We start from the raw sequence: 27,254 nt of genomic DNA, 5'->3' as shown, positions 1-27,254 counted from the left end.
TGACAAGAGCCTGGGGTGATTACTGATGCCATAAACAAGAGTGTCAATTGGTTAAGTCAACAACAGGCGTCACTGTGCACTTACTCCTCATGTAGGATCTTTGCCCTTAGTGTGCTGTACATTGAGATTTAATGCTATAACTAGTACTCAAACAGTATTTTTCACTTTATGTTTCTGTGTGGGAGCAAACTGTTGAAATCTTTACTTAATGTATGCTAAACTGATCTTCTGTATATAAAGAGAATCGAAAATGAATCATGATGTGAATGGAAGGGGAGAGGGAGTGGGAAAGGGGAGGGTTGCAGGTAGGAGGGACGTTATGGGGGGAAGCCATTGTAATCCATAAGCTGTACTTTGGAAATTGATATTCATTAAATAAAAGTTTAAAAAAAGAGAAAAAGAATAGGATAATGGAAAGAGAATTACACTTGGGATATGAATACCCAAGTTCAAATCCTGGTCTGTCAACCAAAGGGTAGGAAAACAACCACTGGTCACCTCTGGTGAGTTTCTTCCATGCAAAATGAGGATGACAGTTATAACTGCCTCTCCTAATTTTAATGAAAAGAAATCAATAACATATGTACAAACATTAAACATAATCACTTGTGCTTGAATTTTTGCTAAACATGAACTTCAATTCCCTTAGCATCAAGCAATGAACATCTGAATTGGCTGCCATAGATGACTTTTTATTTTATCATGTGTAACTTAAGAATAAGCATAAAGAATTACTTGTGATTTTTTTACCTTCTATTTTTATATATTTTCCAATTTTTCTATAGTTATTGTGTAACTTTTATAACTAGAAAACAGTTTTTTAAGTCCTTTTAAATACTTGAAAGACAAAGTATCAGAGAGGGAGAGACAGTGTGTGTGTATGAGAGAGAGAGAGAGAGAGAGAGAGAATATCCACTGCTTCACTCTCCAAGTGTCTGTAATAGCTGGGGCTCAGCCAGGCTGATGTCATGAACCCGGAACTCAATCCTGGTCTCCCGTGTGGATGGCAGGAACCCAACTGAATCATCATCTGTTGCCTCCCAGAGTGCATATTAGTAAAGAATTGGATCAGAAGCAGAAGAGTTGAGACTTGGCCGCTTAACCTGCTACAATGCCCACTGCCAGAAAACATGTTTCACGAGAAAAAAGATGTGCGATGATTTTAGAGCTGGGAGTTAGACTGGAGGCACTGGATGCAGTAAACATATGTGGGCTAAGAGCAATCTTAATTTACTGTGAGCTGAACAAACACAGAATTTCAGCAACTCTAAAATTATTAAAGTAAGAACTTGGCTTCACACTTAGTATATCTCTTTTAAACTACACACTTTAATGTGCTCATTGCATAATTATGAGGGGACTTCCAAAAGCTATGGAAAAATGTAATTTAAAAACAAATTTGTCCGGCGCCGCGGCTCACTAGGCTAATCCTCCGTCTTGCGGCGCCGGCACACCGGGTTCTAGTCCCGGTCGGGGCGCCAGATTCTGTCCCGGTTGCCCCTCTTCCAGGCCAGCTCTCTGCTGTGGCCAAGGAGTGCAGTGGAGGATGGCCCAAGTGCTTGGGCCCTGCACCCCATGGGAGACCAGGATAAGTACCTGGCTCTTGCCATCGGATCAGCGCGGTGCGCCGGCCACAGCGCACCAGCCGCAGCGGCCATTGGAGGGTGAACCAACGGCAAAGGAAGACCTTTCTCTCTGTCTCTCTCTCTCACTGTCCACTCTGCCTGTCAAAAAATTAAAAAAAAAAAAAAAAAACATTTGTAGTGGTGCAAAAATTTTTGAAGTCCATGCATAGTTTTTTCAAACTGCACATTTTTCACGAGTTTTTGAAAATCCCTTGTATGTATGGATTTGTCCCCATTTTATCTATAGGAAAACTCAAATTATTTTACCCAAGATTATGGCCAATATAATTAGAGCAGGTACTTCCATTCATCTACTCAACTGCCTTCCATTGTACCTTCCTGTACTACGGAGGTTTGAGAGCTACAGTGTCCAGACTCCTTTGCAGTGCTCCTTCTACCTATGGCCAAAAAGATAAACCACACAAGCCTAGGGAGATGCGTAAGGAAGGAGAGCAGCAAGCAGAAAGGCAGGGTTGTTTTGCAAGTGTAGTGAGCCTTTGGTTCTTACAGGACAGCAGTAGAGGGCATTGTGTGTTCCACTTGTAGAATGTATGAATGAGCCACAGAAAAGTTGGCAGTAGAATCTTATCTGAAGAAGCCCCTTACCACTTTAGAGCACTTCTCCTGGCTTTGTTATTTCTATCTCTGTAGCAGGCAAACTTGGTTCCCAGGCATGGAAGTCTAAATGACCCAATACCTCCTCCAATAATGAAGCCATTTCTGTTTTAAACTACCTGAAATGAATTCTGTGATCTACAACTAAGGACTTGGGGATGAACCAATGGATCATTTACACTCTGTGCTTTTCCCACCATTGTAAATTGTCATTTTAACTAAAATTAACTAGAAAAAAATAATACTGATCCACTTCTCCTTAGACAAGAGATGACTTTAAGGAAATAAAACTATAACCGAAAAGGGTAAGGAACCAAACAAGTTCAGTAAAATAACCATCTTAGAGCAAAGTCTCTAGAACAGGTGAAATCAACAGAGATCTAAAAAAGCAGCAGGAAGTGGAACTCAAGTTTCAACAAGGTGAGAGAGAGTTGAAAAGTATCTGGGTGTACCTTTCAGAGGAGTTCAAGACTAACACTGCTGCAGATAAAACACAGAAGTTTGACTTGAATCTGATCACAGAAATTACACTGGAATCCCACATTACTAGTTCAAAGATTATAGGCTTAAACGAATATCCAAACTTGGTCGGGGTGGACCAACTATGATCCACAGATGAAATTTTGTCCTCTGGTTCTTTTGCAGATAAATTCTCTAGGAACACGGTCATGCTCATTCATCTGGACATTGCCTATAGCTGCTTTCAATCCACAGAGCCCACCGAGCCTACAAAACTTAAAATATTTGCTTTCTGGCCTTTTCCAGAAATAATCACCACCTTGGTCAAGGTGACTGGGAAGACAAAGTTATTTGGAATTGTTAAGTCAGTCTGATAAACAGTCAACAGAACAGGGGACTATATGAAGAGACAGAGGGTCCAAGGTTGCTGCATAATGGGAAGAAAACTTTCAACCCCTTTGGTGGAAGTCATATCAGAGAGAAGTCACTGTGCATGTCCTTGTGTGTGTGTGGTGGAGTCCGGATGAGTGACATCACAGGGACCACGGCAAGTAGATAACTGTGGAGGTTGAGAGATGAAACAGTAAGCCATAGGGTATAGCTGCTACATCAAGAGAGAGGGAATGTAAGTGAAGAAGGGAATTTAGAAATTCAGGCTAAAGCTGCAAGAAGTATGTGAAGTATGTACGTGACAAAGGGGAAGGCCAGCGGAGTGGTCAGAGAAATAACAGGCAGCTCATTCCTCAGAGGCCGGAGTCAACGTGAGTGATCCCTGCAGGTGCTTCGAAACGGACGAAGCCTTGTGCTGGGTCCTCGCAGAGCTGGCGGGAGAACAGGGTTGGTCACTGCACCAGCCACAAAGTCGTGGCTGAGAAGCAGCATTTGGCTGTGACAAGGAGGTAGCCCTCAATAATCTCGGTGAGGGGGCTGGAGGGGGTGGGCTCTGTGTCATTTGGAGAAATAAGAGCTATTCTGAAAGGGTTCTCCGGGAATTTCAAATGGTGAGATGGAATAGTGCTCCAGAAGTGATTAAGATGAAAGAACAGAGATGAAACGGGGGCTGCAAGGCATAAATGGGTCTCGTGTTGCTTTCTGAAAGATGGGTGCTAGGGCTGAAAACCCTTTTCATCATACAGAGATACTGGCGGCGGCGGCATTCTTTGTAATAGGATTTGACCTGTGGGTGAGCAGCTTCCATTCTCTCTGACTACCAGAAGATTTTTCTTAGCTGTGTTTTGGAAAAACAGAAAGGAATGCCCACTCTACTGAAAACCACTATCAATGCTACCCACGCCGTGCCTGTGGCTACTTTACACAGGGGTAATGAGAGGATGACCAGAATAAAAATACTCTGCAGCCTTTCTCAGCGGTACGCAGGCGGTGTGATTGAGCAAGCACAGAAGAAAAAGTGAGAGCCCTTCCCGAGTGGAAAGCGCACAACAAAAGGCAGTTATTAAACGAATCAACCAACTCAGGCCTGCACAGAGACTTGTTGCGGCAGCTGCATTCCCTCTGGCAGGGAAAATGAGAGGGCAGCGCACACACCTGGAGGAGGATTATAGAAGCGGAAGGAGTGGAGAGAATCCTATAAGCTGCAAACTTAGAAGGGAAGCTGAAATTTCTTTATCTCCTTGGCACCTTTTCTATCACCTCTGAAGACTTGTAGCTCAACCCTGGAGAAGTCATTTAACCTTCTCAGGTACCTGTTTCCATCTACAAAAACGGGGATGATCAAAATCAAGTCTTGCCCTCCTAAAGTTGGAGCTACTCCTGTCAAAATGTCTTACAGAGAGAAAGTCACTCCTGTGGAAACTCAACACGTGGGTGCAATTTTCTCTAAAGTTCTTGAGCAGCATGTTAGAAACCACTGAACAGAGATTTGGATGTCTATCTATCATGCCTAATGGGTACGAGAGTCTGGTTTCTGGAAGAGTCTATATAGTAAGTAACATTTCTACAGACTTTATTGCCAGATGAGATGCTTCCAAGTCAAGCAAGGTACACTATGATAGGCTGTGGCTGGCAGGGAATGCAATACTTACAGGACACTCATTAAGAGCATGGATTCTAGAGCCAGACCACCTAGACTGACACCCTGACTCTTCTACTTTTTAAAAAAAATTTTTTTTCATTCCATTTTAAAGGCAGAAATACAGAGAGATTTCCATCCACTGGTTCACTCCTCAAAAGCCTACAACAGCCAGAGCTGGGCCAGCTCAAAGCCTGGAGCCCAGTATTCATTCCAGGTCTCCCATGTGGGTAGCAGCGTCCCAAGTACTTGAGCCACCACCTGCTGACTCCCAGGGTGTGCATGTAGCAGAAGGCTGGACATGAAGCAGAGGCCAGGACTCAAGCCAGGACTTCCTATTCAGTACCTTAACCGCTGTGCCAAACGCCTGCCCCTTCTTCTTTTCACTGTGTGACTTTATATAAATCTCTCAACTGCTCCTAAGTTTAGTTTCCTGCAAATTATAGATAATAACTATATATCCTTCATTAGGTTATACAAAAGACTAAAAGTAGTAATGATTGTGACATACTTAGCACAGCGGCAGGTACACATGAAGCAATACAAGAACTTAGTTTTTAACATCACTTTTGATACCAACAAAGGCTCAGGGAGTCTGTCATGGGAAGGGAGTTATAGAGATACTGACAACACTTGAAATTAGTGAGTAAAAAATGTTTTTGGAAAAATGCCAAAAACAATTCCAGCAACTGTAAAGTATTTTATTACTACATTAAGTGGACATGACATAGATAACTGAAGCCCAGAGACCACTACTTAATTTTTTTTTTTTTAATTTGACAGGTAGAGTTATAGACAGTAAGAGAGAGACAGAGAGAAAGGTCATCCTTCTGTTGGTTCACTTCCCAAATGCTCGCTACGGCCGGCGCTGCGCCAATCCGAAGCCAGGAGCCAGGTGCTCCCTCCTGGTCTCCCATGCAGATGCAGGGGCCCAAGCACTTGGGCCATCCTCCACTGCCCTCCTGGGCCACAGCAGAGAGCTGGACTGGAAGAGGAGCAACCGGGACTAGAACCTGGTTTCCATATGGGATGCTGGTGCTGCAGGCGGAGGATTAACGAAGTGAGCCACGGTGCCGGCCCCCACTGCTTAATTCCAGCTCACCTGACATGTCCAGCTTTCTCCCCTATTGCAGTAAGTCTTGTAGAAGATATGAGCAGGCAGCTCCACAGCTCTCCTTTTATCTTTTTGTAAGGTCTATTTATTTATTTATTTGGAAGGCATAAATACAGAGAGAAAACAGGAGAGAGAGAGAGAGAGAGAGAGAGAAATACCTTCCACCACTGATTCACTCCCAAATGGCCACAATGGCTGGGGCAAGGCCAGGCCAAAGCCAGGAGCCAGAAACTTCTTTCGGGTCTTCCATGTGGGTGCAGGGGCCCAAGCACTTGCACCATCTTCTGCTGCTTTCCCAGGTGATTTAGAAGGCAGCAGGACTGGAAGTGGAGCAGCCAGGACACAAACTGGTGTCCATATGGAATGCTGGCACTGAAGGCAGAGGCTTAACTTTCTATGCCACACACTGGCCCCTCTCCTTTCTTATTTATTTATTTATTTATTTATTTATTTATTTATTTATTTGACAGGTAGAGTTACAGAGGGAGAGAGAGAGAAAGAGAGAGAAAGGTCTTCCATCCAATGATTCACCCCCTAAATGGCTGCAATGGCCAGAGCTACACCGATCCAAAGCCAGGAGCCAGGTGCCTCTTCCTGGTCTCCCATGCAGGTGCAGGGCCCAAGGACCTGGGCCATCCTCCACTGCCCTCCCGGGCCACAGCAGAGAGCTGGACTGGAAGAAGAGCAACTGAGACTAGAACCTGGTGCCCATATGGGATGCCGGTGCTGTAGGCGGAGGATTAACCCAATGCACCACAGCATCAGCCCCTCCTTTCTTTGCTAATATCCCTCTACAATCAAGAAGATGTAGAGCAGGGAAAAATTCTAATGGTCTCAGGAGTAGCATCCTTACAAGCAGGGTAGGAGGTAGGAATTAATACCATCAGATGAAGGGATCTTCTGTCCATGGAGGAATTTGGGCTTGAATTCCCTAAGATAGGAAACCAGGGGTCCATGGCAACAGTAGCAAAGCAAGAGATGCTCAGGGTCTGCAAAGACATCTGAATGAGCAGCAGGAGGCAGCTCTGGTTTGGGACGAATGCTCTTGAGCCATTGGGAGCTGAAACGTTACAAGAGGCCATGCAGTATAATCAACAGACTCACACCATCAGGAAGGTGACAAGAAATAAAAAAAGCACCCTTAAATACACGTCTTGGACAGCCCAGAGATAAACTCAAGGAGTTCTATTCTAATCAAGGAATCCAACTTTCATCTGGCTACAAAATGCTACCTGGAAATAAACCAGTAAGGCAGAAAAGTAAAGAAACCAGTTGAGTACCTGCTTGTATTAGCTAAAACACCTCCCAAGTACTATTTAAACACAGCCTTTATTCTCTGTTGCAGTTATTTGACAAAGTCAAAGATCATTTTCAAGACAATGAAAAAATAAAAACAATATGAGAAATCCTCCAAAAACCAAATTATATGGTCCACTCTCTAGATTTAGCAAACATTTTTCTTCCCGCTGTGTTGTCCTTTATTAAAATCTAATACTAATGTGGGGTTAATGTGACAGCCCTGAGTACACAGACAAAGTTATAAAGGAAATAAGCTTTTATTACTTTTCCAAAGACAAAGCAATAACTTAGAATATCAGAATGATGTTAAACTTTTTAACCACATTTTCACCCTCAAATTTTCCCTTTTTCTTTCTTTGTATCTTCTTGCTTTGTGCCACAGAAATATATTCTTTAAAAAGTTAAAGCTCCACCTATGAATTTACTAGAGATTAGTAAGTAAGCAAGAATAACATAAAAGCAGGTGTTTACCTGGAGGTCTGGATGCTGACATCCCAGGTTGGGGTGTCTGGGTTTGATTCCTGGATCTAGCTTCTGGCTCCAGCTTCCTGCTCATGTAGACCCAAAGAGGCAATGGTAACGGCTCAAGTGATGGAGTTCCTACCACCCTTCTGGGAGACCTGGATTGAGTTTCCATCTCCTAGCTTTAGCCTAGTTCCAGCCATTGGAGGCATTTGGGGAATGAATTAGCAAATGGGAGTTTGCCCCCTACCCCTTTCTCTTCCTTTTTCTTTTTCTCTCTCACTCTCTGTCCCTCTGTCTCTCAAATTAACAGAATTTTAAAAGATTACCTGTAGAAAAAGACAATGACATATCCTTTGTGATAATACCTTCTAGAGCTATGGAAAACTGTGTTTGAAATTCACTCCTAAATTTATCCTTATATTTCTAATTTTCAAGTACACTGTTAGCCATTATAATGTCTGTTACTTGAAATCTGTCCCTTTAATTTATTCCCCACAATTAATTACCACTAAATTATATTTTTTTTAACTTCCTGGATCTCACATCCATCATCTCTTTTCAGGCCTCCTCTTATTTCAGATGCTATCAATTGTCCCAACTGTATCCTCCTGGCTATGGATTGAGACCTTTTCAAACTGCATGTCCAATTTCCCCACTTCTCTGTTTAAAAAATTTCCCATCCCTTAGGGCATAATGTTCTCACTCTTGAGTATGACCCATGCCCCACCTGTTTGCCTACCAATTCTCTCTTCCATCCCCCTACCTTCTCTATTCTCACCCACCTACAAACACCTGTACGCTGACACCACCCACCACCACCTTCTACCTCCTACAACTCTAGAAATCCAATGGTTCTCTAACCCGAACCTGCTCTGGTCATCACTGTACTTTCCACATTGTATGCTTCATGTACCCTTACTTCTTGTTTATTATGTTTAACAACTGGGTTAGATGGCTCTTACCACGTACCAGGTCATATTCAATGAGTTCTATGAGAATTAATTCATTCAATCACAGTAACAACCTCGTGAGACATGTACTACTACTCTCATCATGCTACAGGTGAGGGATTCTAGACACACTCCGGTTACGAGGGGTGCCCAAAGTCATACAAGCTAGTAAGTTTTTTGAAGGTAAGGAGGGAAACACACTCTAACTAGGCAGTTCAGCTCCAGGGTTTGTGCTCTTTCCCGCACGTTGCGCTGCCTTGCTCTGCACCTTCAATTCTTTGCTCTGATGTACTCTGCTCTGCAAAGTCCTCTTTGACCCCCAACCTGAACCGCGAATCATCCCCCTTTTGTACCTCATGAAGAGTCGTATCACATGATCATTATCACAATGCTTCTTCTTCTCATATTAGACCATCAGTTACTCAGAGGAAGACATCATAATTCATCATGGTATCCCCAGAACAGGTGCTCAATACTTGTTTGATGAATAACCCAATAATGGTGATAGATAGCCTTATTACATGTTCCATACTTGGTATAGAAAGGAAATCACAGAAAGTGGAACCTAAGAGTTGTTTGGTTCTTTCAGCATTGCATATTTCCAACCAACATTATTTCTAAGCCATAAATTGCAGAGAAAACCTATCTGTCATTCCCTGCCACTGGCGAAGCCCTATCCACCATGGCTCTGATGCATAGACCAGCAATGTGCTCTAGACATCTTGAGACCCAAAATGCTTTGCATCTGCCCTGTCCAACAGGATATCCAATAGGTACATGTGGATGTTGAGCACTCAGCTAAAGAGACTAAGGAGCTGAAACTTCAATTTAATTTAATTTTAATTATTTTAAATTTAAATAGCCACATCTAGCTAGTGGCTATTATATTGTACAGTGCATGTCTGGAAAATTTGCATCTCATAAAGTTTCAGAGAACACAGTGATGATGGGAAATACAAAATAGAAAGCAGGAAAGAAAATTAAAAGAGCATTTAGTGCCAGGGGAATGAACCTACCCAATTTGCTTGGGGCTGAACAAGGAGTTGCATGAGGCTTTCAGTGCTAAAGATGTGACAGTCCTAGGCAAGTTGGGACAGCTGGTCATCCAGCGAGGTACCTAGAAGGAATTAAGAGTAGATTACACCCAAGAATGAAAGATGGTGACGCAGGAAATTGATTGGAGGAAATGGATTGGAACAGGGAAGGGATGAAAACATAGGGTGGGTGAGAAATGAACAGTTGTCTTAGAAACTTTACACTCTTTCTATCTCCATGTCACTACAGATTCTAACATCCAGTTCTACCACACAGGTTTCAAGCAAATCTGTGTCACTTGATTTTATGTCTGATTTTTTTCAAATACATGTGCTTCATTTTACTCATCTGTCTCTTAGTTGGGGAAGTCAAGACGACAGCCTACTCAACTCTCTTTGATCTGCCATTTAAATTTCCATTCTCATCCCATAATCTGTTAATCTTTCCAGTAGCTCAGTGCAAGGCAGAATTAAATTCCCATATTGAATCCCAACATGAAAGGCATTTCTTTGTGAGCAGCTCAATATAATGTTCTTCTAAATGACATTTAAAATGTTCAGCTCTGTAATGGAATGATAAAGCAGGGCACCCGGTGTTAGTACACACCGGTAAAAGAACATTTTTTTTTTATTAGTCAGAAACCAAAAAGATAGAACAAGATAATTAAAAAAAAAAAGAAAGTTTATCCCTGCTAGACTGCCACAAGAGTATTATGACTCAAAATATAATAGTCACTGAATTCCTGTAGGAATCTAACTTCTTAAAAAGACATCAGACATCAAAGTCTGAGTCATGCCACATTAACCACCAATGGCCAAAGAAAAGTTTGAATGCCACTGGAAAAGTTAAATAGTAGACTTTCCCTGCAACATTTGAACTCAGAGATGTAGGTATTGGGGTTGTCATATTGCCTTGTGTGCATTCTTTATAGGCTTCCAGACCCATCATTGCACCCCCCTCCTGTTGCTATGGTGACCCAAATAAATCCTCTCCTGAGATTCATTTCTCCCAGATGCTGATGCATCAGGTCAGGCAGGCAGGCTAACAAATAATATGCTGGCCCCAAACACTCTCTCCCAACAGCCACAAAGAAATATTCCTCCACACCTCATACCCCATTTCTGCAACTATAATTCCATTAGACAGAGCAAATTCACAATAACAAGGAAAAATTACATCAACCTGTGGTATTTCTTTTATTTGTCTAATCAACAAGTTGAATTCTCACACAAGGAAAAAGAGAAAGTAGAAAGTAAGAAATTCTCCTAACTTCTATTTCATTGGGCTTATATTCACAAATAAGACACAAATGATAGTTTTCAGTCAAATACACACAAAATCAAGGATTCTCATCTCCCCTCCCCTCCATATAGCACTATTAAACATGAAACTTAGCACTTAGAATTAGGGACTGAGGAGACTGTTATGGACAAAGCTGACACAGTACCAAAAAATCACAAAGAAAAGCATTTGGTTCCTAGAAAATAGGTACAATCGAAGAAAAGACCTCAAAGCCTCTTGTCATTAAAGATGCTGCAATTTAAAGCTTCCAGTATCTAGAACCTCTGTCCCACACATGTTAAATATGTAGTGCAAATAGGACAAATATTTCTCAAGAAAGAGCAACCTGACAAGCAACATTTCACAGTGACAGTATGGTACATGGGACAGAAAACAGATGCCAGCTACATTCCCTAAAAATCCAAGTCTACCCAAAGATGTACACTATTTGACCAGGGAAAATGCAAGACACCTAAACAGGAAGGGTGAACTTGGCATTTTACCATAGGGCGCTGGTGACAACAGTCCACAAATATTAACATTTACTCTTAGTAATGTGTCACCACAGCCCTATAAGAATTTTTACCTCCATTTTTCAGATGATGGAACTGAGGCACAAGGGAATAAATAACTTGCCAAATATTGCAAAGCCATTTGGTTGTAGGGTTTGAATTCTAGCTTGCAATCTTTACGTTCCAATGCACTTAGACAAGCCCAACTCTGACTAGAGAATTTCAAATGTACCTACGTCATTCTCTCTCTCTCTCTCTCTCTCTCCCTCTCAACATCTCTTGCTTGCTGAGTCTTGCTCTCTACTTCTCCCAGTACCCTCCTAGATCACAGCACCAGCTATAATATAGGCTATGATAGCCCAGCTATCCTTCGGGGAACTTAGCACTAGTAAAACAAGACACTATTTCCCTACTGAATGTGTTGCCAAGGACAGACTTGAAACCCTCAGGAGGCGAGGGCCAAAGCCAGAGGAGGTTTTCACTGAGCCAAGGGAGCAGCCAGAGACCACCATCATTCTGGAGGCAAGATTTTGAAAGCGATGGTGAGATCAGGAAGACAAAAAGCAGCACATCTGGGCCTACAAAGACCTTTTTGTGCCACGATTACCCTCACCCCACCACTCCCCTAAGCAGGAAAAAGGAGCAACTCGGCAGCTGCTGGGAAAACATGCACCCAGAGACTACAGCTGGACTGCAAGGAGAGGACAGGTCAACCTTGGAGTTGAATAAACCCAAATGGTAAGCTTAAGCAAACAAATCACAAGTGCAATGAAGAGCGATTCTGAGAGGCAGACAATGAGTGGGAGAGAGGAAGCCAACGTACAATGAGTCACTTTGGTGCCCACCCTTCACAAGCTCTGGGCCCCTTTATGAACCCTGCCAGGGTCCTGCAACCCTCCCTCGCTTATTCCATATCCTTACAGCTTTTCTCTCCACTACAAAATGGAGCAGAGTTTGTTATTTTGAGGGCCAGCATGGGTATTTTTCAGTGAGTTTTTTTGAATACTGTTAACCTTTTCTTTTAATAAACCAGTGTTTCATAATGATTTCAAGAACATATATGAGGCTTGCAATTCTTGGGTCCTGAAATGCCATTTGGATTTCCTAATGGCCGTCAGTGCAGATGTAACTGGGGAGAAGAAATTTGCCTTAAAGGCTGCTAACTTTTGTAAGATAATGTATCTACTCCATTTATCAAGGGATACCTGTTTTAGACATCAAACGGGTTACAACCATGCATATTCTTCCTCAAAGGACAGCTGGGAATTTTATAAGCAGAGTCCTACCATGACTCACTTGTTAACATTTGCTGCCTGGGGCACAGAGTGTCTCATCAACAAGACTTCGGGTTTTGGTAACTGCCTTGTAAGTGGCTTCAGCTCTTAACCTGGATTTCATATTTTCCTCCTTCAATTCAAGTGATTTAATTTCTCAAGAATTAAATTATTTTTTTAGAGTTCTCTAAATTAAATGAGGAGTAAATAAAAAGGCCTTAGACAAAAATTGAGTAATTTTATTAGGAATATGATAAATGTGATAGGTTGCAGTAGCCTGAAATTCCATTATACGCAATTAAGGAGCTACATTAATATAATTGTAGACTTCCTAGCATTTTAGCCGAGCACACACAGTATTTACAGATAATTGCATAGTAAGGGGGAAAATGCAAGCTGTGAGTCTGGCATGCACGTGACTAACGTTGTCAAATTTAAACCTGGTTGGGTTTCTCCTTGAGTTATTAACTTTACAAAGCTTAATTTTTATCTTCATGAGATGGGAAAATGCACAGGCATGAAAATGAAAAGCTTCCTGCAAAAAATCATACTAAGTGCAATGAAATTATGGATACCACCGAAATACAGTGATAGTCATTTAGACCACATTAATTCCAGTTTTGTAACTCTTTGGACAGACTTTACCAACAAAGGATTTGAAAGCAAATTAGGGGCTAGCATTGTGGTACAGTGAGTTAAGCCACTGGCTACAATGCTCAAATTGATACTGAAAAACTGTTTCAAGTACCAGCGTCCCTGCTTTCCAATTCAGCTCCCTGTTAATGCACCACAGAAAGCAGTAGAAGATGGCTCAAGTACCTGGGCACCTGCCACCAACATGGGTGTTCCAGATGGAGTTCCAGCCTCCTCGCTTCAGCCTGGTCCAGCCCTGGCCATTGCTGCAATTTGGAGAGTGAACAAGCAGACAGAAGACTCTCTCTCTTTCTCTCTCCACCCCTCCCTCCCTCCCTCCCTGCCTGCTTGCCTGCCTGCCTACCTGCCTGCCTTCCTTCCTTCCTTCCTGTCACTCTGCCTTTCAAATAAATAAAAATAAATCTTTAATGAAAAAGAAAGGAAGAAGACTAATATCATAAACAGTATTGCAGTGAGGATAGCAACTTACTTAGACATTTATGAGTCCCCACATATATGTTTAACATTATTCGCATGAAAATGATGCTAAAATAACAAAAAAGACAATGAGAAACAGAATGATATATTAGAAAAAGTGCTCAGCTCAGCTGGTGGAAGCCTGAATTCATCCTCCACTCTGTGGACAGTAAGTTAGTTATACAACCTTAGAGAAAAAAAAGTAAACTCTCTGTATTTCAATTTCCTCAATTACAAAACTCAATGGTTGACTGATATAAATCATCAAAATGTCTTCAGTTGCCAGATCTATCAAAAAGAATGTTATCTAATCGTAGAAGCAGGCTCTGCGAAACAAATATTTGTATATGTTGGGTTGAATTATTAATCTGAATTTGAAGGCAATCCCACATTTGTTTATTTTTAATGAATTTTGTTTTTATAGTAGTTTCAGTCTCACAGAAAAAGTGAGCAAAATTTACAAAGACTTCCCACAGGCCTCCCACCACACACACACATCCATAGTCTCCCCCATTAACAACACCCCCACCAGAGTAATATATTTGTTGCAAGTGATGAGCTCACATTGACAATCATTACTACTTACATTACATACTTTATATTAGGGTTCATTTTTGATGCTGTACATCGTATCAATTTGGGGCAACTATATAATGATAAATGGCATGTATCCTTCAGTATAGTGTCATATATTTTCCTTGTCCTGATAAACCCTCTATGCTTAACCTATTCAACCACTCTCCCTCTCCTAATCCCTAGCAACCATTCATCTTTTCCATAATTTTTGTCTTTTTTTTTTTTACAGATTTATTTATTTAAATGAAAAGCAAAATGAGAGAGAGAGAGAGAGAGAGAGAAAGAAATCTTTCATCCACTGGTTCACTCACCAAAGGGCCAAAGACGGAGGTTGGGCCAGGTTGAAGCCAGGAGCCTGGAACTCCAGTCAGGTCCTCCTACATGAGTGGCAGGGGTCTAAGTACTTAGGCCATCTTCTGCTGCCTTCCCAGGTACATTAACAGAGAGCTGGGTCAGAAGTGAAGCTGATGGGACTTACACTGACACTCTGATGTGGGATGTCAGTGTCAAAAGAGGAGGCTAAACCACTGCATCACAATGCTGGCCCAATGTTTTGTCTTTGTGAGAATATCATATAGTTGGAATCGCACAACTGGTAGCCTTTTCAGACTGGCCCATAGCCGTCAACATGCCTCTGCTTGTTGAGTACTAGACACTTCACTGAGTGTATCAGGCCTTGAGTCCTGCCAAGCAATGTCCAGCAAAGGTGCAATTATTATCCCCATTTTGCACATGCACAAAGTAAGTCTGTGAGAGGCTGGGAAACTTGCCTGAGGGCACTAAGTCAGCATATGCAGGAGTCAGGAATTGAACTCAGGTCAGACTCTAAATCTAAAGTTATACAGAAACTGGTTCCCATGTGGACTCAAAAAAGAAGTTATTCTCTTCCTACTGCCCTCTCATTATTAAAGAGGTCAGAGGGGAATAGATATATAATAAACACACTCTATCTAATTTATCCTGCCGAATTCATGAAAAATAAGTAACAATACAGTCATCTTCCCTCTTCTGCCCCTGAATGATGGAAAACAAATGTTCTTACTAACGGGCTTGGATGGAAGCTATCAACAGGAATGAAATCTCAAATGATAGCTGCCCAGAACCACACAGCAATACATTATCACTCATATAGTTCACGGAACACTCATTCATTTTCTTTAACACCAAGTTTAACTTTGCGGGAGGCAAGTTGTATTATTAAAAAAAAAAAGAAAAGAAAAAACAGTTTGAAAATGTTGATATGATTGTCTATCTAACAGAGGGGAGACAATTTGCAGTGAAATAATTGGTACATTTCCCACCGCATTATGTTTCTCAAAACATGTTACTATGGGTGGAGATTAGCTTCCCCTTTCTTCAGGAAGAAAATGACTTGTCTCCCATAGTGAATAGAACTGTCATTCCGAGAGCTGACAAATGCTAACAACCTTTGGAAGTGCAGTGTGCAAAGCATCTCAAAAGCAAATAAAATAAAACGAAGAAATCCAGTAACCAAAGAAAGAAAGGTCATGAAAAGAAATAGTGGGATAGAATCTTTAAAAGTAAAAAAAAAAAAAAAAAGAGGAAGAAGAAAAAAAGCAAGCGTTAGCAATTTGCATAGTGCCAGAAATAAATGTTTTACACTAAAATAAAAAGAAACAAAAACAAATCATTGTAAATTAAAACCATTCCAATTATTTTCTCTTTTTGCGTTAGGTTCCGTAACACCAATTAGATATAATTGATACTTTGTTTTGTTTTGCAAAAATGCAGTTGCACTTGGAAGATGATTAATAGAACTGGCCACTTATTAAAACCACAGATGTTTGAAATAATAACATGAAGAATCAGAGTAGGATCATTGACTGAGAAGGAACCTGCCCCATCATCCAACCTTGGATCTTTGGTCCCCATGGTCCTAGTGGGAACAAGATTAGTGACAGAGAAAAAAGGACAGGAGACCACAGAAAGATACTGGCTGAGTAAGGGGTTTCAGGAAATGGTGGCAGTCAAGAGAAGAGTCAGGTTAACATGGGTTTCTCTCTTTCTTATTAGAACAGGCTTTCAAATAATGACATTGTTTTGACAGCATTTCTTTTTTTCCCCCCCATCAAATAAAAACTTATATTTAAGAAAACTCAGATTTTTGTCTGTCAACAAAGTATTTGGATTCTTGTTGTCCTCAGTACTTGTTATCACAAAATGGAGGGAAGGGAGATGCTAAAACCCAAAGTGGCTACTGTTACCTTTTAGGAAGGGTCTTGAACCAGTGACAAATGTGTTCTATGTCTCATGGATATGGAGATATTAGAGGTGGAAGGCTCTCCAACAAAAATCCTGAAGCTGTATAAGAAATGTGGTTCTTCCACAAATAACAGCCATCAGAATGGAACACAAAACTAAAGTTTATTTTAGTGTAAAAAATTTGAAAATCATAGTTTCTTCATAACATGCATTTCCATGAGTTTTGGAGACCTCTCATGACTACTGAGTGTTTACTATGTGCCAAACGTGATGCTAAGTGGCACATGTGGCGTCATTTGCACTTCACAGTTCTATGACATGTCCTACTATCATCCTCATTGTAAAGGTGAAGCAGAAGATTACACAATCTGAATCTTTACTCAAGATGCAGCTGATCAGTTTTCAAGTTTAGATTTGCTTACTCTTTATTGGAAACCAGATACTGTGAATTTTTTTAAGTTGATAGGAATTAAATATTTTTCTGTTCTTTTCCTGTGTGTTGCCATTAGGATACCTGAGAACAACTTATTCTTCAGGTCTTTAAGTTTGGTTAGCCAGGACCACAGCAGTGTTATTCAAGGGCTAATTATTCCCCCACTTTGCAGCCTAATTCTTCAGAACTTATTACATGATTGATGCCCCATGAATTATGAGATTTTCTACTTTGGTGGGAACAGAATATGGTCCCAGCTGGGTGTGAGCTTCTGTTACTGTCTCTCTAACCACATAGGTCATTCTTTCTTGATCCCTGTATAGTTCCCTCACATGAATGTGGCAGTAAATACTCAGCTCCGGGAACTGCTCTACAGATTTCCAGAATTCTCTCCCCACTAGCTCTCTCCTCTCCACTGCTCTACCCTGTAAACCTGGCCTTGCCCTCTCTGGACCCTTAGCTCTGTCTTAACTCAGGGAGCCTGCTCTCCTATGCCTGGCTTCCCTTCCCTGCACCTCAGCCTGGAAATACACTCCAGGCAGTGAGTGGGACAACTGGTAGACTCACCTTATTTGTAGGATCACTGTGTCTCCTGTCATCTATTGTCTAATGTCTTTAAAAGGGTTCAAAATAATATATGTCATCCAGTTTGCTAGTTCTTGCATAAAGAACCATAAATCTAGTCACAGTCATACCATCTTGGTCATAAACAGATGGCCCCAAGTTTAGATTTGAAACCAAGCAGTCGGGTTTCAGAATCTGAGTCCATAATCATTGCCCAACCCCCTTTAAAGATTTATTTTATTTATTTGAAAGACAGAGTTACAGAGAGAGGTAGAGAGAGAGAGAGAGAGAGAGAGAGAAAGAAAGAGAGGTCTTCCATCTGCTGGTTCATTCTCCATTTGGTGACAAAGGCCCAAACACTTGGGCCATCTTCTGCAGCTTTTCCCAGGCCATCAGCAGGGAGCTAGATTGGAAGTGGAGTAGATGGACTATGAACTGGTGCTTACATGGGATGCTAGCTTCCCAGGCATTGGCTTTACCTGTTATGCCACAATGTTGGCCCCTGCCTTAACTTTTATGAAGTAGCTGGGATCTGGAATGTTAACTGACTCACTAAAAAATATTACATAAGGTTAAATGACTCACTAAAGAATATTACCCTGGGGCTAGCATTGCGGTGCAGTGGCTTAAGTAGCCACTTACTATGCCAGCATCATATCAGAGTGTTGATTTGAGTTCTGACTGCTCTACTCCCAATCCAGATTACTCCTAATGTGCCTGGGAAGGCAGCTGATGATGGCCCAAGTAGTTGGACCCTGCCACCCAGGTTTCAGCCAGACCCAAACCTGGTTGTTACAGCCATTTGGGTAGTAAACCAGCAGATGAAGATATGTCTGTCTGTCTGTCTCTCTCCTCTGTTGCTCTACCTTTCAAATAACTAAATAAATAAGTCTTTAAGAATAAAAAAAAATTTCCTCGTAATACATGTTTTTCTCTAAAATTCTATTATTTTACTATGGGTATTATGAGGGGATAGGAAAAATAGACACAGATCTTCTGTTTAATCCTCTGTTAAATTCCCACCTATATTTTCCACTGGGTTCAATGATACATTTTCCTCAAGTCCTGAGAGATCATCCACTGATATTTTGGAAAAAGTGTATAAAACATTTTTTATGCTCATGAATCTGACATCATTACTGGCAGAGTAATAATAGTGTGGGACTTATTATTGTCTCTGACCATATGGAGAAATCAGATTTCAGATATCTCTCACTTTACCCAACAGGTCTGTTTGTGAGGAGTTGTACTTCAATCAAATTTGAAGAATTTCATATGTACTGGTGAAGCTGTTTAAGACAAAAGTAATACTTTACAAGTAATTTTTATTTATTTATTTGAAAATCAGAGAAATATACATATATATATAAATATATTAATAGAGAGAGAAAGAAAGAGAGAATATTTTCCACCCGCTGGTTCAATCCCCAAATGCCTGAAACATGCAGGACTGGTCCAGGCCAAAGCCAGGAGCCTGGAACTCAAACTCAATAGTGGTTTCCCATGTGTATGCCAGGGACTCAACTACTTGAACCATCAGCTGCTGCCTCCCAGGATGCATATCAGCAGGAATCTGGATGGGAAGTAGAGCTGGAAGTGAAATCCAGACACTCTGATATGGGATGCTGCAGGTATCTAAGCTGTGACTTACCTGCTGTGCCCCCATGCCCATGCCTAAATCAGTACTCCTTTTGAGAACTGAATAAAAACCTCCTTAGCCTTCATGAAAGTCTTCATGCTTTGTGGTTGAGGCCATAGGTGTTAAAAATTGGTAGGTTTGAATTCAAAGGCCAGATATATGTGACCTTGCTATATGACCTTGGTCAAGTTACTTAACTCATCAAAGCCTCAGATTCATCTCATAAAATGAGGATGATAAGAAGATCTACTGCTTGGGTATAGGAAGATTTGGTGACCAAGACATAATACAAATTCTTATACTTAGCACTAAATAAAAAATTATCAGGGTCAGCATTATCTCACAGAAGGTTAAGCTGTTGCTACAATGCTGGCATGCCATATGGGTGACAGTTCGAGTCCTGGCTGCTTCACCTTTATTTAGTCCACTCTCTGCTAATGAACCTGGGAAAGCAGCAGAAGGTGGCCCAATGCTTGGACTCCTGCATTCACGTGGGAAACTCAGACAGAGTTCCAAGCTCCTAGCTTCAGCCTGGCCCAGCCCTAGCCAATTCAGCTTTTTGGGGAGTAAAGCAGCAGATCAAAGATACCTCTCTTTCTCTCTCTCTTTCTCTTTCTTCCTAACTCTGTTGATACAATCCATGTTGTCATCCAAGCCAGAAATTCTAATGCCATCAATCACCCGCCTCAGGCCCAAACACATTGATTACCAGGTATTTTTGGTTAGCTTCTTAATCCGATTCAAACCTATCCCATTCTTTCACCTCCTAGTCTGGTGTCCACACTAGGCTTGCATTAACGGTCATCTGAATTACCCAGTGACCAGTTTCTTCATTGAGTATATAACCTCTCCTGGGCACCATGAGTATTTCCCCCTAAAGTGTTTCTTCAGTCCACAGGGAAAAGTCCAGATTGTGAGATATAAAGTTCATGATCTGGTATTTCCTGCCAGAAAATAATCTAAGTTCTTCACCTATGACATCTCTGCTGAGCTTGGTCACAACAACTCTAGAATGCAGATAACAGATTCCTCAAAAGCCATCATGGTTTCTCAAGCCTCCAGGTGCCTGCAGATACTATTCCCACAACCTCAATTATCTTTTCCCACCTCTCTCCCTCTCTCCCCTCTCTCTGTAGCTTTGTCTTTTCAATAAAAATAAATAAATCTTTATTTAAAAATTGCAACCCCCCACTATCATTAGTTTGCTTATATAGAAAAATGAAAAATTCACAGAGGAAAGGAGAATTATGTCTTCTCAAACAGAAAGTCCTTCGGAGCACATCCTGTGTGCTAGTATAATTTCAAATGTATTAAAAGTTAGATCACCCAACATTTTCACAGAAGAGTTTTATAATTAAAATAGTTCACCCTTGGTAACATGCTCTTTAAATTTTCATTTACTTAATGTCATTCATTAATACTTATGTACCATGGTAACTAATTCTGCAGTGTTCATATCCTGGATATTATTAGATGACTATCTCCACACATACTCATTTAGTTATCATTTCAATCACTACACATATTTATTTTTCATATTTCCAACTTACAAGAATCAAATCCTTTAGCACTAAGCACTCACCATTTTCTCCAATTACACTTTTAAAAATATATAATAATTCAGGTATTATTTCCCTTGAAATCATAGTAAAAGGAAATTTTCTTTTTAAATGTTATTTCTTTTTGTTAAGATTTATTTATTTACTTGAAACGCAGAGGCAGAAGTAGAGGCAGAGAGAGAGAGAGAGAGAGAGAGCACATGAGCTTCCAACTGCTGGTTCACACCCCAGATGGCCACAACAGCCATAGCTGAGCCCATCTGAAGCCAGGAGCCAGGAGCTTCTTCCAGGTCTCCCATGCAGGTTCAGGGGCCCAAGGACTGGGTCATCTTTTACTGCTCTCCCAGGCCATAGCAGAGCGCTGGGTTGGAAGTGGAGCAGCTGGGACTCAAGCGTTGACCCATATGGGATGCAGGCACGGCAGGCAGAGGCTTTACCCACTACACCACAATGCTGGCCCCTCCATCTGTTATTTATAATCCACACCCAAACATACCTATTTGGATAGCTACATCATATTTCAGACCAGCTGTTTATATCAGTCCACAGAAGCAGGTTAAACCCGAAAGTACTGATCCAGTAAGTCTAGAACATTAACTATAATAATAATCATAACTTTTTCATAGACTCCTAATACATCTATGTTGGAGAACAAATTCTAAGTATTTTTAGGGTTGCTTTATTTTTATTTGATAAATCTGGCAACCCTATGTATGTTTAAAATAGGCATATGCTTATATATTCACAAAATCTAGAAAAGGCTATATGTGAACACAACTGTGCAAGTTTGTTGAATATTGAAAAGCCTGAAGATTGTCAATGGTATAAAATATGAATATTTATGATATCTGAACAGAGCTTCATATAATTTCTCTTTCCCTGGTGATTCCAACAAGTTTTAATGCAACACAAATGTAAAATGTCATCAGCTTATTTAAATACAGTCTCCAGATCAAACACTAAGAAAGCAGATGAAAGCAAACTTTGTCGTCACCTCTGAAATATCCTGTCACCAGATGAATCATTGTTTAAGTTGATAGACTTCCTAGCATCTAGCAGACAGTAAGAGGTTCACACCAAAGCCATTTTCAATTAATCCAAAATGGAAAATTTCATGTGACACTATCAAACAGTTTACTAAAATTGAGATAGATTGCATCTACAATTTCACATTACTTTTATCTACTGATCTTGTAGCTCTATCAAAAAAGGCAATCAAGTTTGTCTGGCATGATTTGCTCTTTTTAAATTCCTATTTTATAATGTCCAATATCATTATCCTTATATGTTTCATCTATGCTTGCAAGTTTTCTATTAATTTTCATCTTATTCTTTTAATATATATTTACTTTGCATTTGCTAGATAATTATTCTGGTGCTGTTCATTTTTTAAACAACAACAATAATCATCATTAGGACAGCAGTTATTCCTCATATTTGAGTTGATAAAGGGAATCAAATCAACTCTACAAATACTTATTGCATATTTACTAATTGTTTATCTGCTAGGCATTGTGGGGAAGACAGACTGGAAGAAGAAAACCTTGCTCTGGAAGCCACTGATAGCATTGTGAAGATAAAATGCAGGTAATGGGAGTTCTGCCTTCCTTGGCAATCAGTATTTTGTGAACTCCAATAGGCTAAAAATACTCTTTAAATCTTAAATTTTTAAAAATATTTATTTATTTATTTGAAAGGCAGAGTTACGGAGAGAGGGAGAGACAGAGAGAGAGAGATCTTCATTCACTGGTTTGTTCCCAAAATGGTCACAACTGCTGGAGCTGGGCTAATATGAAGCCAGGAGCCAGGAGCTTCATCTGGGTCCTCCATGTGGGTGCAAAGACCCAAGCACTTGGGCCATCCTCTGCTGCTTTCCCAGGTGCATTAGCAAGAAGCTGAATCTGAAGTGAAGTAGCTGGGACTCAAACTGGCACCCATATGGAATGGCAGCACCTGCTACACCACAGCACCAGCCCATAAATCTTAATTTTTAAAATTCAAGCTTTCATGCCTCATTTTTAGACATTGTGATTTGGCATTTGCATTTTTGACAAGCATCCTCAGGTGATCTCCTCCTAAGTGTTTCTTATACTACATCTGAAACCACTAATCTAGAAAGGCAAGGAACAAGGAGCAGAATAAGGTTCAGCCAACATAGGTCACTTCATATAAAGAGACTGCCTAGCAGAAGCACAACTTTGATGACAACAGATTGATAGTATTATCCAAGAATGTTTTGGAACTGCTTTGAGATATTCTTGGTTCACAATTAGGTACTTTTCTTTTTTGACAGGCAGAGTGGACAGTTGGGTCTCTGCTGCACATGTGGGAGACATGGATGGCAATCTGGGCTCCTAGCTTTGGCTAGACCTACCCTCAGCTGTTGTGAGTTTTGGGGGGCTGAACCAAAGATCTCCAGCTGTTTCTCTCTTCTCTCTGCCTTTAAAATAAATTTTAAAAATCAAAAACAAGTGGCCTTTTAATACTGAAAGGAATGTGTTACAAAAGCGATGAAAAGAAATGAAAAACCAAAGGGTCCACGGAAGCACCAGAGAGATTAACAACACAGGAAGCCTCTTACCTTAAAGTGAAGGGATAAAGGGAGGGGGTCTACCTGTGAAGCTAGAACAATGGGGAGCTGGGCTAAAGGGATAGAAAAAGGAAGGAGAAGGAAGCAGCAGCAAAGGCAGACAGAAAAGGCAAGAAACACCTTGGCTTTTCCTTCGCCTCACCCTTCATTCTCCTGCATGTGCCCTCCGAGGGCTGAACCTTGCAAAATATCCGCTGACAACCAACCTCAGAGAACACACACAGAGGCCAAGCAAACGAAAAGGAAGGATCTGAGAGCAAATACATCAAGGAATCTCTAGGAAAGGCAGCAGAGATAGTGTGATTATTATTCTTATTTTTATAGCATGCATTTCAAATGGAGACATTTAGTTTACACAAAGATTTTGAAATTTTTATAAATTCTTAATCCAGTATTCAATTTAACAATTCATGTTGCCTCCAAATATATTACATTTTAGTCTCTTATTCTTTACCACTGTAGTTTCACAGAATTAAAATTCAGTGCTTGAAAAAACTTCATTATTCTTTTTATAATATTACTAAATGCAAATCCTTTTCCCTACCCATCTTATCTACATAAGGGGCCTTAAAAATTCATGGAATGTGCACTTATTTTAATTCCATTTTCCATGATCTTAATGAAGCTCCCTAATATACCAGGAGATATTATCTCATTTCTGATATCTTTATTAGTGTTCAAATGTCTTTATTCCATCTGTATATAAAGTGTACATTTCTGGGGCCAGCACTGTGGTGTAGTGGGTCAAGCTGCTGCCTGCAGTGCCAGCAACCCATATGGGCACTGGTTCGAGTCCTGGCTCTTCCTGTTCTGATCTAACTCCCTGCTAAGGCCTGGGAAAACAACATAAGATGGCTCAAGTCCTTGGGCCCTTGCACCTGTGTGGGAGACCTGGAGGAGGTCCTGGCTCCTGGCTTCAGATCAGTCCAGCTCTGGCCATTGTGGCCATTTCAGGAGTGAACCAGCAGATAGAAGACCTCTCTCTCTCTCTCTCTAACTCTGCCTTTCAAATAAATAAATCTTTAAAAAAATAAACTGTACATTTCTGAAGAACAATCTGGAATTTAAACCATTTATGATCATAATTTTGTTCTAATTTGTACTCATTAATATAATTTTGTATCTAATAATTTGCATTCGTATTACACCAAATAGTAGTGTCTTCAGTCCATTTATCAAGTAAGAAAGATTTGTTCAGACACAAAGTATGAGATGCCCACCTTTACCCCCAAAATGATTAATCTTATTAAGTGTTGCAATGGAGCTTTGTGATCAGCAACATGCTTTGTGTACTATGTATGCACACGTGTGCACACATGCATAAAAACAGAATAGCACCAAGTATGAAAAACAGAGACATGCAATGGCAGGACCTAATATCTCTATCCAAGTATTTATGCATAAATACATAAAGGCAACACATTAATGATTTAACAACTATATAACCATGTTCTCAGAACACATAATTCCTTTTTATAATAATCCATTACCCAGACTCCACAGATTATATTTTAGCTGATGCTCACGTCTCTGTAACACCTCGTTTCTTGCCTCTTCAGATCAGTCCCCTCAATGACTGCCCAACACCCTCACATTCAGTTTGGGATCCATATTGTCTTTACTCTTCTTTCCCTGTACCCCATTATCCATGACTTCTCCCTATCTAGCCCCGACTCCTTCTCACAGTTTGCTATGATTAACCACCTCAGAGAGGTCCTCTCCGCCTCCTGAATTCCTCCTTCTATCTAGGATTTAATTAATTCATTATTTTATTTTTTTATTTTTTTATTTTTTTGACAGGCAGAGTGGACAGTGAGAGAGAGAGACAGAGAAAAAGGTCTTCCTTTGCCGTTGGTTCACCCTCCAATGGCCGCCGCGGCTGGCACGCTGCGGCCGGCGCACCGCGCTGATCCGATGGCAGGAGCCAGGAGCCAGGTGCTTTTCCTGGTCTCCCATGGGGTGCAGGGCCCAAGCACCTGGGCCATCCTCCACTGCACTCCCTGGCCACAGCAGAGAGCTGGCCTGGAAGAGGGGTAACTGGGACAGAATCCGGCGCCCCAACCGGGACTAGAACCCGGTGTGCTGGCGCCGCTAGGTGGAGGATTAGCCTAGTGAGCCGCGGCGCCGGCCTAATTCATTATTTCACACATGTGCATCCTCAAAAGGTCTTTAAATACTTGAGACTAGGATGGTGGGAACACTGAACAAACGGCAAGGACCTCAAATATATTCCCTGAATGCTTCTGGAACTTTATAGTCCGTCCTGGAGACACGTTTTTGGAGTCACTAAGAGATGATGGGGAGAGACGTAAAGGAATGATTTCACAATGCAAACTCCAGAATACAAGACTAGAGGCCAGGGACCAAGAAGGACATTTAGTCCACTGCAGATGTGCAGGAACAGAAACTTCTCATCCATGTTGGGGAAGTTTTCAAGAAATTTTTTTTCTATCTGCGGGGAAAAAAAAATCACATTTTTATCTTTAGTGATTATATTCCTTTTGTTTTAGCCAGCAATGCATTTTTGCTGCCTCTTGCATCTTGAAAAATAACTCAGAGCAATTTCATCTCATAGTCACTCATTATTATCTGTCTTCGACCCCATCTTAATTCCATTTCATCAGGGGGATCAGATCCAAAGCCCATCTGTAGCTCTGATTAGGTGTTCTCTAAATGTGATTTTAAAACACGAGCCTCATGATAGCATCATTCTCAGAGCCTCCTGAAGGTCAAGGGGGATTACACAAGTGACAATTAAACAACCTGGTTGCATCTCCTCAGGGTGGCCCCCCATCCCACCACATGGACCCCATCATTCTGACCTATTTCCTCATTTAAACCTCTCCACGCCAATATGTTTTCAACTTAAAAATCAATTTTCTCCCTGTTTCAGTTGCTTTTTCACAGTTGCTTCTTCATTTAATCTTCAGGGTCATCTCAATCCCCATAAATCTAAACAGAGCAATCAAACGTCTTGTCTCTTTAAAATGTCTCACCACAGGTGGGGTTCAAATCCCCCACCTGATTGATTAGGCAATTTAAAAGAAAGATGGCAAACAGAGGAAATTATATTTCTAGAGAATGGCTACTTTATTGAAGAGACAGGATGCAGGGGCAGATTTTTGTTTTTATTATTGACAGGGGTTATATGTTCATTTTTGCATTCTGAATGTTTTCAGTTAAAAAAAAAAACAATGTTGCCATTTATGAATGAGATCTGAAAACCAAGGTATGGATACCTACTGCAAGTGTTTCTTTTACTAATGAAAAGATTCCCAACAACTAAACCTGAAATCGGTTGTTTTTCTTCTCCGTATACAGGTACCACACAAAGTATCCACAGTAGGCTTCCTACTACGTTTCTCTGTTTCTAGGTTCGTTTATATTTTTCCTGAAACACTTAGTGAGCCCTTAGGATCACCAAGGCAATGGACTAGATGCCCCTCTTCATTCCTCTGGGCTGCTATAATAAAATACCTTGGAGTAGGTCATTCATCAACAACAAAAACTTCTTACCCATTTCTGGAAGCTGGGAAGTCCGTGATGAGGGCAACAGCTTATTTTCTAATTTAAAAACAGCATTTCTCATCATAGCCTCACATGGCAAAAGTGGGCAATGCAGTTCTTCCAAGACTCTTTAATATAGGCATTAATTCTTTCATGAGCGTACAGCCTTCATGACTTAATAACTTCTGAAAGGCCCCACCTCAATATTATCACTTTCTTTTTTTTAACTTTTATTTAATGAATATAAATTTCCAAAGTATGACTTCTGGATTACAATGGCTTCCCCCCCATAACGTCCCTCCCACCCGCAACCCTCCCCTTTCCCACTCCTTCTCCCCTTCCATTCACATCAAGATTCATTTTCGATGATCTTAATATACAGAAGATCAGCTTAG

General features: G+C 40.8%; 1 protein-coding gene across 1 annotated transcript in view; it reads right to left on the bottom strand.

The window, feature by feature from the left end:
* The window catches only part of LOC138844413 (uncharacterized), a 205,134-nt gene that overhangs the window by 44,671 nt on the left and 133,209 nt on the right, over positions 1–27,254 (bottom strand). Inside the window, exon 4 of the mRNA XM_089309073.1 lies at positions 9,573–9,673. Within this exon, the coding sequence (XP_089165199.1) occupies positions 9,573–9,673 (101 nt within the window). The remainder of the gene's footprint in view (positions 1–9,572; positions 9,674–27,254) is intronic.

The sequence above is a fragment of the Oryctolagus cuniculus genome, chromosome 11 (assembly GCF_051225735.1).
Source record: "Oryctolagus cuniculus isolate XC-2025 breed Fujian yellow rabbit chromosome 11, ASM5122573v1, whole genome shotgun sequence".
Taxonomy (NCBI): domain Eukaryota; kingdom Metazoa; phylum Chordata; class Mammalia; order Lagomorpha; family Leporidae; genus Oryctolagus; species Oryctolagus cuniculus.
The sequence above is the reverse complement of the archived record's forward strand: the minus strand, read 5'-3'. Positions and strand labels throughout refer to the sequence as shown.